Below are 11,876 nucleotides of genomic sequence, written 5' to 3' on the forward strand. Positions count from 1 at the left end.
TGAAGTGTCCACCTCCGCTCTCCATCCCCTCTTTTCACATCAGTCAGTCACCTTGTTACCAGATTCAGGTACCGTAGCTACATTATTTGTCTCTGTTCTGAGGCAGAATCAACACCAGCAGGGTTACAAGGCCCCATTGTGTCCATCTGAAGAGAGGAGTTTATACATTAGAACTAAACACATAAAGGATGGAGGGATTCGGGGGGAATGAGAGAAAATGGAGAGAGGAAACGATCCCTTTTTAGAGAGGAGATGGAGTCATTGATCGTAATCTGGATATTGCGAAAATAATTAATTGGTATCAGTGTCTCGGGAGGGCTCTAAAACACACTGTTATGGGGGAGAGAGACATAGAGAGACAGAGAAACAGAGAGAGAGAGAGAGAGAGATGGAGGGGTGGAGAGAGAGAGACAGAGAGACAGAGACAGAGAGACAGAGAGAGATAGGGGTGGAGAGAGAGAAAGAGAGAGAGAGAGGTGGAGAGAAAGATAGAGCGAAAGCAAGAGGGAGAGAGAGAGAGAAGAAAATAAGAAAGAAAAGAGAGATCGAGAGAGTGGCGGATAGATTCTTTCAAGTGGATCCATGAGAATTCTGGTGTGGGGCTGTGAGGGGATGGGCCTGGTCGGGGTAAAATGGATGTGATTGTTAGTGAGAGTAGACCCTGGTCATCCAGCCAGCAGCAGAACAGAGGAGGCCAGTGTGAGGGCTCTCTCAGCGGGAAGGATAGACAGTGGGAGAGAGAGGCTCAAGCTGCATGTGACTAAGCAGTAGGTCTCGGCCGTGTAGGTGGACAATTACCATTGATCCCAGCCAAGTTAGTTGTGATAGATGAGGGTGGAACGTGCTTGACTCTAGTTTCTTCAATACACAGCAATTTGAATACTGATAAACAGWATCAAAGGGTAATCTCATAGTTGTCTTTAGTTGTCTTAAAAGGCCAGAAGTCACTTGATGGAGTTGGGTTGACTRAATTCATTTCAAGGCAAAACACYTTTGATATACAGCTGTATTGTGTAACTCCTGACGAGGGAGGTTTGGGCTGATCWGAGAACAGGGGTCAGAGGTGATCTACGACTGGACGGTCCCACTCCTGCTGGCATGCCGCACACACAAGCATGCACATMCACACACTTGCACYAGCGCATGCACACAGATGTCCAGGCCAGAGGCTCAGACAATGGGGCTTGCAATGCAGACCCAACTGCAAACCCATCATGTATATCCAGTACATTTACACACTCACTGAGTCAGTACAGTATGTGGAGATAAGCAGAGGCATACGTAGACACGCGCACAACTACAAACACACACCCGTGCATAGAAATTCKCACAKYATCTGCATTGATAGATAGCCTACATGCGCACTACATTGCCCACTGTGTCTGGTATGCTTTGTAGACTACTGTATATTGACATGCACTGTCCACACTCCAGCAGACAAATCAATTCATGCATTATGTCAGATTTGAGCTACACCTCAATTGCTGGAAAATGATTATTTCTTAACACAAATGAGGATGACAAATGTGGMGTTTCAATAGTGGCTTCTTTCCCCGACAGAGATGGTCGCCTTTTCATGTATTATCTTTTACATTGTTAGCCCAGTAAATCTCAAGTGTTATTACCTACAGCCAGGAAGAACTATTGGATGTAAAAGCGATGTCAACTTACCATCATTACGACCAGGAATACGTCTTTCCCAAAGCGAATTCTTTGTTCGGACCTCCACCCTGGACATGGGATCTAATCCCAGAGGCCGACGCAAAACAACGCGGTCGCCGCAGGAGAGGCGGACGGAGCGGCCTACTGGTCTCAGAAGGCGAGTACACCATCCACCGCTTCCGAGCATATTACTCGCCAATGTCCAATCTCTAGATAACAAGGTGAACGAAATTAGGGCACGAGTTGCCTTCCAGAGAGGCATCAGAGATTGTAACATTCTCTGTTTCACGGAAACATGGCTCACTCTGGATATGTCGTCAGAGTCGGTACAGCCACCCTGTTTCTTCATGCATCGGGCCGACAGAAACAAACATCTCTCTGGTAAGAAGAACGGTGGGGGTGTATGCCTTATGACTAACAACTCATGGTGTAATCACAACAACATACAGGAACTCAAGTCCTTTTGTTCACCTGACCTAGAATTCCTTACAATAAAATGCCGACAGCATTATCTTCCAAGAGAATTCTCTTTGATTATAGTCACAGCAGTGTATATCCCCCCAAGCAGATACCTCGTCGYCCCTGAAAGAACTTCACTGGACTCTATGTAAACTGGAAACCATACATCCTGAGGCTGCATTTATTGTAGCTGTGGATTTTAACAAAGCTAACCTCAGAACAAGACTTCCTAAATTCTATCAGCATATCGAATGCGCAACACGAGCTGGTAGCATTCTGGATCATTGCTACTGGAACTTCCGTGATGCATACAAAGCCCTCCCCCGCCCTGCCTTCGGCAAATCTGGRTATGACTCCATTTTGTTGCTCCCAACCTATAGACAAAAACTAAAACAGGAAACGCCCGTGCTCAGGTCTATGCAATGCTGGTCTGACCAATCGGATTCCACGCTTCAAGATTGCTTTGATCACATGGACTGGGATATGTTGCGGATAGCCTCAGACAATAACATTGATGTATACACTGACTCGGTGAGCGAGTTTATTAGCAAGTGCATCGGAGATGTCGTACCCACTGTGACTATTAAAACCTTTCCTAACCAGAAACCGTGGAATGATGGCAGGATTCCCGCAAATTTGAAAGCGCGAACCACCGCATTTAATCATGGCAAGACGACTGGAAACATGACCGAATACAAACAGTGCAGCTGTTCCCTCCTRAAGGCAATCAAACCAGCAAAGCATCAGTATAGAGACAAAGTAGAGTCGCAATTCAACGGCTCAAACACGAGACGGTTGTGGTAGGGTCTACAGTCAATCACGGATTACAGAAAGAAAACCAGCACCGTCGCGAACATCGGCGTCTTGCTCCCAGACAAATTAAACAACTTCTTTGCTCGCTTTGAGGACAATACAGTGCCACTGACACGGCCCACTACCAAAGCCTGTGGGCTCTCCTTCACCGTGGCCAACGTGAGTAAAACATTTAAACGTGTTAACTCTCTCAGGCTGCCGGCCCAGACGGCATCCCTAGCCGCGTCCTCAGGACATGCGCAGACCAGCTGGCTGGTGTGTTTACGGACATATTCAATCAATCCCTATTCCAGTCTGTTGTCCCCACATGCTTCAAGATGGCCACCATTGTTCCTGTTCCCAAGAAAGCTAAGGTAACTGAACTAAATGACTATCGCCGTGTTGCACTCACTTCTGTCATCATGAAGTGCTTTGAGAGACTAGTCAAGGATCATATCACCTCCACCCTACCTGATACCCTAGACCCACTCCAATTTGCTTACCGCCCCAATAGGTCCACAGATGATGCAATCGCCATRACACTGCACACTGCCCTATCCCATCTGGACAAGAGGAATACCAATGTAAGAATGCTGTTTATTGACTACAGCTCAGCATTTAACACCATGGTACCCTCCAAAATCATCTCTAAGCTCGAGACCCTGGGTCTCAACCCCGCCCTGTGCAATTGGGTCCTGGACTTTCTGACGGGCCGCCCCCAGGTGGTGAAGGTAGGAAACAACATCTCCACCCCGCTGATCCTCAACACTAGGGCCCCACAAGGGTGCGTTCTCACCCCTCTCCTGTACTCCACAGTAATTTAACCTTATTGAGGAGAGGAGATTTAGACTATTTAGATGCACCACTGTCCCATAAGAATGGGGTACATTGAGGTTGACATTTAAAATGGTTAAAGGTTAAGGTTACGGTTAGGTACAGGTTATGGTTAGGGTAAGGGTAAAGGTAGGGGTTAAGGTTCCCGAGTGGCGCAGCGGTCTAAMGCACTGCATCTCAGTGCTAGAGGCGTCACTACAGACTCTGGTTTGATTCCAGGCTGTATCACAACCGGCCGTGATTGGGAGTTCCATAGAGCGGCGCACATTTGGCCCAGCGTCGTCCAGGGATAGGGTTTGGCCAGGGTAGGCCGTCATTGTAAATAATAATTTGTTCTRAACTGACTTGCCTAGTTAAATAAAGGTTAAATAAAAACACAAAATYAAAAGGTTAGGTTTTAGAGTGTGGACCTTCCAAGGATCCCGGATAGCAATGAACATAAGAATGGCTAGCATTGTCTACCGCCACCTGTTGGGAGGAAACTAGAAATACAATCATTCATTGAGAACTATCTTTAATTATCTTTATCGGACTGGAGAGATTATATGTTTATAAAACAAAATGTTTTAAAATCAAGCTAACTGCAATCTACTCGTATATGGTTTTTATACGGCAATCGTTAAAGTTTTAGCGCACCTTTTCTACGTCATCATGCTGGGAAAGCGGAAACGGAAACAACTATTTGGCACGGTGTTTSCAAATGTTCTGCTGTGAGCAACAACGTCAATTAATTAACGTATTTACTCCCTAAAATGGCTCTTGAATCAAGAATCACACAAGAAGAGATTCGAAAAATCCCTGAAAAGCCTATCGACCGAGAAAAGGTAGCTATAAGCACTTTATCTTCGCTTGGTTTGTGAGAAAGCAATTCGCTAACGTAGCTAGCATTAACCAGCCTGCTGTGCTAGCAAACGCAGCTGCACTGCTTGAACTGTGCAAGTGACTCCCACTTCAAACTAAGCTAATTGGTTGTAGTTCTGTAAGCGGCTATACTGGCATTTAATATTTTTTTCCTGCTACCACATTTTCTAGGAGACTAGCCACGTGCCTGTCTAACCAGTTAGCTAACTGTTTGTGTGTCTATAGACTTGTCCTCTTCTGTTGCGGGTATTTACGACCAACGGTGGCAGGCATCACAGAGGGGACGAATTCGCACGAGGACAAGTCCCTTCAAGTGAGCTGCAGATCTACACATGGTAAGAATATATAAATGGTTGGCTGCACCTAGGGTCATGTGAGTAACCGAAAGGTTGCTAGATCGAATCCCCGAGCTGACGAGGTAAAAATCTGTCGTTCTTCCCCTGCACAAGGCAGTTAACCCACTGTTGTAACAAGGCAGTTAACCTGTCATTGTAAATAAGAATGTGTTCTTAACTGACTTACCTAGTTAAATAAAGGTAAATAAAAAATGTGATAGCCAGTGTTCGATTTGGATTGATAGGTGCAGGTGTTGTGCCAAAAATCTCCCCTCCGCCAGAATTGACCCCCCCCCCCTTCTAATTTCATTAATTTTGTGGCTAGAGTCAAATACTTTCTGTGGCACACATCAGAATCAAATACTTTCTATAGAACAAACTTCACGTCAGGATAGGTAACCGAAATTAATGTGTGTTATAAGCAATAAACATTTCAGAACAACTATGGCTGAATTATTATCCTTACACTTTCAAAAATACTAGTCGAATAAGACATGGGAGAGATGACGAATTTTGGCAAAGAGATTTATTTATAGACTAATACAAAATCAGTAGTGGAGTTAGGAACAGGCGAAATGGGCAGCCACCCAGGGCGGCATCTTGCTGGGGGCGGAACGGGGGCGGGRGCTGACGGGGGGTTCGCCCAGGGCGCCATACAAGCTAGAACCGCCACAGACACTTGAAACAAATAGCCAAACCGAAAACTGCAGACATGCTTTCTGCTACTAAGATCAGTGAAATGTAGGCTAAGCTGACAATGGAGTGAAGAGCAGAAATCTCAACTAGCAAGCAAGTCACAGCAATGAAGAACTCGAATGGGGGGGGTGAATTCTGGCAGGGGGGAGATTTTCGGCACAACACCGGTACTCATTTTGGGTGTCGGTACTGTTTATATTTAGGCGCAGGAGCGACACAATACTTTTGAGCTAATATTCTACAAGAAGTGCACGAACTCAAGGAGTAAAAAATGTGTTACTGGCACTCTGTTCTGCCCAAGTCGAGCACTGGTGATAGTGTTGTGTGTATTATACAGGGTGCCATGGCTACATAGTTTTGATTATTGTGGTGATATATGATGTTGTGTCCTTCTCCTGAAGGATGGATGCCTCGCTAAAGGAGCTGACCAGCCTAGTGAAGGAGGTGTACCCTGAAGCTCGGAAGAAAGGAACACACTTTGGTTTCGCCATCGTTTATCCTGAGCCCAAAAGAAATGGCTACAGGTTAGTATACTACTCTACGGCCCTAGCTTAAAGGTAGAGTCAGCGATATGACGTAGAGGCACAAAGTAAACAGCATTGTGGGTCAATTTCAGCAACAACTAAGAGCGTTGAAGCGCAAGTCTCAACTCCTCTGCTGTTTTGGTCCCGTGGCTATCACGCTAGAACAGCGTGAAGCGAACCCATTCACATCTGCAGATACTGTGTGTGACTGTGTGAGAGCGAAGTCTTGCATCTTGCTCATCTCAATATCTGCGGTGCTGCTTGTGGCAATGTCATTTCGTTGGGTCTACCTTCAGAGCAACTGCGCTGTTGTAGTTTGAAGTCACTCTATGCTCTATAATCTTGGACACAAGGTGTGCACGGTTTTGTTCCAGCCCAGTACCTGTCTCTTATACACATCTAGATGTGTATAAGAGACAGGTTTTTGAGAGTGTGTTGCCAGGGTTTCCATTAGGAAAATTTGGCGGCGGATAACGTGACCTGGAAGATTTGAAAATGTGTTCAGAATGTATTCAGGTTTCACACAATTAAGTATTTAAAAAACAAAATGCATACTGCTCCAGCTCACATTGTAAAGTGGTGGATGACGCGCTGATAGCTTGTTGACCTGCACATTCATAGTGAGTGGGAGCTGTCTCTTATACACATCTAGATGTGTATAAGAGACAGCTATAATCTTGGACACAGGGTGTGCACGGTTTTGTTCCAGCCCAGTACTAACACACCAGGGTTTCTGTTAAGAAATTGTGGCGCCGGATAACGTGACCTGGAAGATTTGAAAATGTGTTCAGAATGTATTCAGGTTTCACACAATTAAGTATTTAAAAAACAAAATGCATACTGCTCCAGCTCACATTGTAAAGTGGTGGATGACGCGCTGATAGCTTGTTGACCTGCACATTCATAGTGAGTGGGAGGCCCGCTTCAATTACCAGTTGAGAAATAAAAATAGTAGCTCTCTTTAATCGTGTACCAAACCGGTTAACATGCGATTGCATTTAGAAATTGTACATTGAATGGGCTGATTAAAATCACATGTTTTACTCCAGCAGTAACCAGTTGAGGAGCTGCAGGAGAAATCCCGCTTAAAATAGGCTGTGTATGCATGTTTGATAGTTGTATTGGATAAATAAGATACACGATGAATAACAAAAATACACCAAATTATTCAAATGAACCTATAGACTGATAAGCATGACAGTCAAATGTATTTCTATCCACTGGTATTTCCATCAATGATTCAAAAGCAATATTTTGCAACTGAATTTTTTATATTTTGGCTGGTAACATTTTTATTTGTTGGTTTTTATTTTTTTTTATGGCTAAAAGCTGGCATTAGCTGGCTAATGGAAACCCTGTAACACACAACTTAATTAATGTGAGACTCAGCGATATGATGTTGCCACAAGGAGCAGGATGAACCGCAGGTTTTTCAGGTGAGTGCAATGCAAGACGTTGCACTGGCAAAAATGATCTGCGCAGGTGCACTTCACGCATCTGCAACGTGATGGTTGCAGGACCAAAACCACGGACATATACAGTGCATTCGGAAAGTATTCAGACCCCTTGACTTTTCCCACATTTTGTTACATTACAGCCTTATTCTAAATTGAATTACATTTTTTCCCCCTCAATCTACACACCCCATAATGATAAAACAGGTTTTTATTAATAAATATATACATATTAATATATATGTATATATATTAATATATATGTATAATTAGAGGCCGATTTCAAGTTTTCATAACAATCGTCATGTTTGGACATTATTATGGCCGATTACATTGCACTCCACAAGGAGACTGCGTGGCAGGCTGACTACTTGTTATGAGAGTGCAGCAAGGAGCCAAGGTAAGGTGCTAGCTAGCATTAAACGTATCTTATAAAAAATATCAATCTTACACATAATCACAAGTTAACTACACATGGTTGATATTACTAGTTTATCTAGCTTGTCCTGCGTTACATATAATCGATGCGGTGCCTGTTAATTTATCATCGAATCACAGCCTACTTCGCCAAACGGGTGATGATTTAACAAGCGCATTCGTGAAAAAAGCACTGTCGCTGCATCAATGTGTACCTAACCATAAACATCAACGCCTTTCTTTAAAATCAATACACAAGTATATATTTTTAAACCTGCATATTTAGTTAATATTGACTGCTAACATGAATTTCTTTTAACTCTGGAAATTGTGTCACTTCTCTTGCGTTTTGTGCAACAGGGTCGGGGTATATGCAGCAGTTTAGGCCGCCTGGCTCGTTGCAAACTGTGTGGAGACCATTTCTTCNTGGCTCGTTGCAAACTGTGTGGAGACCATTTCTTCCTAACAAAGACAGCCAACTTCGCCAAACGGGGGATGATTTAACAAAAGCTTTTTGCGAAAAAAGCACAATCGTTGCACGAATGTACCTAACCATAAACATCAATGCCTTTCTTAAAATCAATACACAGAAGTATATATTTTTTAAACCTGCATATTTAGTTAAAATAAATTAATGTTAACAGGCAATATTAACTAGGGAAATTGTGTCACTTCTCTTGCCTTCATTGTACGCAGAGTCAGGGTATAGTTTGGGCCGCCTGGCTCGTTGCGAACTAATTTGCCAGAATTTGCCAGAATTATGACATAACATTGAAGGTTTTGCAAAGTAACAGCAATATTTAGACTTATGTATGCCACCCATTAGATAAAAAAACAGAATGGTTCRGTATTTCACTGAAAGAATAAATGTTTTGTTTTCGAAATGATAGTTTCCGGATTTTACTATATTAATGACCCTAAGGCTCGTATTTCTGTGTTATTATATTATAATTAAGTCTATTATTTGATAGAGCAGTCTGACTGAGCTGTGGTAGGCAGCAGCAAGCTCATAAGCATTCATTCAAACAGCACTTTATTGCATTTGCCACCAGCTGTGCAGGTCTACAATTTTATCCCTGATGTCGTTACACAGCTCCCTGGTCTTGGCCATTGTGGAGAGGTTGTAGTCTGTTTGAGTGTGTGGGGAGGTGTCTTTTATACAGGTAACGAATTCAAACAGGTGCAGTTAATACAGGTAATGAGTGGAGAACAGGAGGGCTTCTTAAAGAAAAACTAAAAGGTCTGTGAGAGCCGGAATTGTTACTGGTTGGTAGGTGATCAAATACTTATGTCATGCAATAAAATGCAAATTAATTACTTAAAAATCATAATGTGATTTTCTGGATTTTTGTTTTAGATTCCGTCTCTCACAGTTGAAGTGGTACCTATGATAAAAATTACAGACCTCTACATGCTTTGTAAGTAGGAAAACCTGCAAAATCGGCAGTGTATCAAATACTTGTTCTCCCCACTGTATATAAAAATCGTCCGATTAATCAGTCTCTGCTTTTTTTTGGTCCTCCAATAATCGGTATCGGCGGTGAAAAATCATAATCGGTCGGCCTCTAATAAAATCATAATCGGTCGGCCTCATATATATATATATATATACACACACACTTTACATAAGTATTCAGACCCTTTACTCGGTACTTTGTTGAAGCACCTTTGGCAGCGATTACAGCATCAAGTCTTCTTTGGAGTTTCTCCCATTTTTCTCTGCAGATCCTCTCAAGCTCTGTAAGGTTGGATGGAGAGTGTTGCTGCACAGGTATTTTCAGGTCTCTCCAGAGATGTTCGATCAGGTTCAAGTCTGGAATCTGGCTGGGCCACTCGAGGACATTTGGAGACTTGTCCTGAATTCACTCCTGCCTTGGCTGTGTGCTTAGGGTCGTTGCTGAAAAACATCCCCACAGCACGATGCTGCCACCACCATGCTTCACCATAGGGATGGTGCCAGGTTTCCTTCAGATGTGAGGGTTGGCATTCAGGCCAAAGAGTTCAATCTTGGTTTCATCAGACAAGAGAGTCTTGTTTCTCATGGTCTGAGAGTCCTTTAGGTGCCTTTTGGCAAACTCCAAGCGGACTGTCATGTGCTTTTTACTGAGTGGCGGCTTCCGTCTGGCCACTCTACCATAAAGGCCTGATTTGGTGGAGTGCTGCAGAGATAGTTGTTTTTCTGGAAGGTTCTCTGATCTCCACAGAGTAACTCTGGAGCTCTGTCGTTGACCATCAGGTTCTTGGTCACCTCCCTAACCAAGGCCCTTCTCCCCTGATTGCTCAGTTTGGCCGGGCGGCCAGCTCTAGGAAGAGTCTTGGAAGAAGTTTGGAACCACCATTTAAGAATGATGGAGGCCACTGTGTTCTTGGAGCCCTTCAATGCTGCAGAAATGTTTTGGCACCCTTCCCCAGAACTGTGCCTCGACTTAAACCTATCTCGGAGCTCTACAGACAATTCCTTCAACCTCATGGCTTGGTTTTCGCTCTGACATGCACTGTCAACTGTGGGACCTTATATAGACAGGTGTGTCTTTSCAAATCCATGTCCAATCAATTGATTTTACCACAGGTGGACCCCAATCAAGTTGTAGAAACATCTCAAGGATGATCAATAGGAACAGGATGCACCTGAGCTCAATTTCGAGGTTCATAGCAAATGGTCTGAATACTTATGTAAATAAGGTATTTCTGTTTTTAAATTTAAGCAATTTCAAAAAAAGCTGTATTTGCTTTGTCATGTGGTTTTGAGTGTGGATTGAGTAGGAAAACAATTAAATTAATACATTTTAGATTAAGGCTGTAACGTAACAAAATGTGGAGATTGTCAAGGCGTCTGAATACTTTCCTAATGCTCTGTAGTTGTTGCGGAAGTCGGCCTGACATTGCTGTTTGTTTTGTGCATTGCTGACTCTACCTTAAATCAAGAGCTTGGTGGTAAGTGGATTAGGTACATCGGCTGTGTTTGCCTTTTTAAAAGTATTTAAACATTGCCTCAGTTGTTTGTTTGGATGATGTCATTATGAATACTGTTGTCTCARCCACGGTCTCTATGGTTACAGAGTGAAAGACATCGGCAACACTGTGTCAGGCAGGAAGGGGGAAAATGACTCCATGACGCTACAGTCGCAGCGCTTCCAGATAGGAGACTACCTGGACATAGCCATCACACCACCCAACAGAGCCCCCCCACTTAACCCACGCATGGGCATGGGGAGGCCCTTCTGAACACATACACACCTGAACATAACCACCATATCACAAAACCCAAACCCACCTCTAAACATACATAAAGCCTTTCTGATCACACTGACGGGACTCTTACCATCTCTCAGGAGACTACCGGGACTTTCAATAGGGCCGTCCTTCAGATTTGACTCCCCAACATACATGCTTTTTTTTGGGCCTTTTTATCTTCTGATAGATCATATTTATCAGACATGTATGTTACTTTTTTACCCTCTTGTCTCCCACTTGGATAATGTGAAATAAAGTTTGCCGTCTTACAATAAAACATTTTCTGTCATTCCTTTTTATAACAATACCAGCAGAAAGATGTTTGCGTAATGCCTGGTCTGGTGTAGTTAGGGTTGTTGCAATGTCATAATGGTTCCTGTAGGGGCAGCATTAATACACAAATACTGGTAACCCAGTCAGACCCCTCCCACTAGAACAGAGGAAGCCATCTGGGGCCTTGTGTTTCCTTTCATCCCAGCTCATCTGTTTCCAAAGGCTTCTCTTGGAATGTTTCTTTTTTCATCCCTAATGTACTACTTAAAATACATTTAAAAATCCTCCTTGTGAAGAGTGATGTAATAAAGCGGTTTGGTGGTGATCTCCTTCAG

At 43.4% G+C, this 11,876-nt stretch overlaps 1 protein-coding gene across 1 annotated transcript; it reads left to right on the forward strand.

The window, feature by feature from the left end:
• Nucleotides 1-4,410: 4,410 nt before the first annotated feature.
• On the forward strand, nt 4,411-11,545 carry sap18 (Sin3A-associated protein). Its single transcript, XM_023977984.3, has 4 exons — nt 4,411-4,571; nt 4,834-4,943; nt 6,041-6,163; nt 11,094-11,545. The coding sequence occupies exons 1-4, from the start codon at nt 4,500-4,502 to the stop codon at nt 11,257-11,259; spliced, it is 471 nt and encodes a 156-aa protein (XP_023833752.1). The 5' UTR covers nt 4,411-4,499; the 3' UTR covers nt 11,260-11,545.
• Nucleotides 11,546-11,876: the final 331 nt, after the last annotated feature.

Source organism: Salvelinus sp. IW2-2015, linkage group LG32 (assembly GCF_002910315.2).
Source record: "Salvelinus sp. IW2-2015 linkage group LG32, ASM291031v2, whole genome shotgun sequence".
NCBI classification, from domain to species: domain Eukaryota; kingdom Metazoa; phylum Chordata; class Actinopteri; order Salmoniformes; family Salmonidae; genus Salvelinus; species Salvelinus sp. IW2-2015.

What these genes read in the sequence shown, in the direction of transcription:
- sap18 (XM_023977984.3), top strand. Translation starts at nt 4,500, where the DNA reads ATGGCTCTTGAATCAAGAATCACACAAGAAGAGATTCGAAAAATCCCT. An exon ending in GAGCTGCAGATCTACACATG is followed by an intron (nt 4,944 to 6,040) that starts GTAAGAATATAT and finishes CTTCTCCTGAAG; the next exon opens with GATGGATGCCTCGCTAAAGG. An exon ending in CCCAAAAGAAATGGCTACAG is followed by an intron (nt 6,164 to 11,093) that starts GTTAGTATACTA and finishes CTATGGTTACAG; the next exon opens with AGTGAAAGACATCGGCAACA.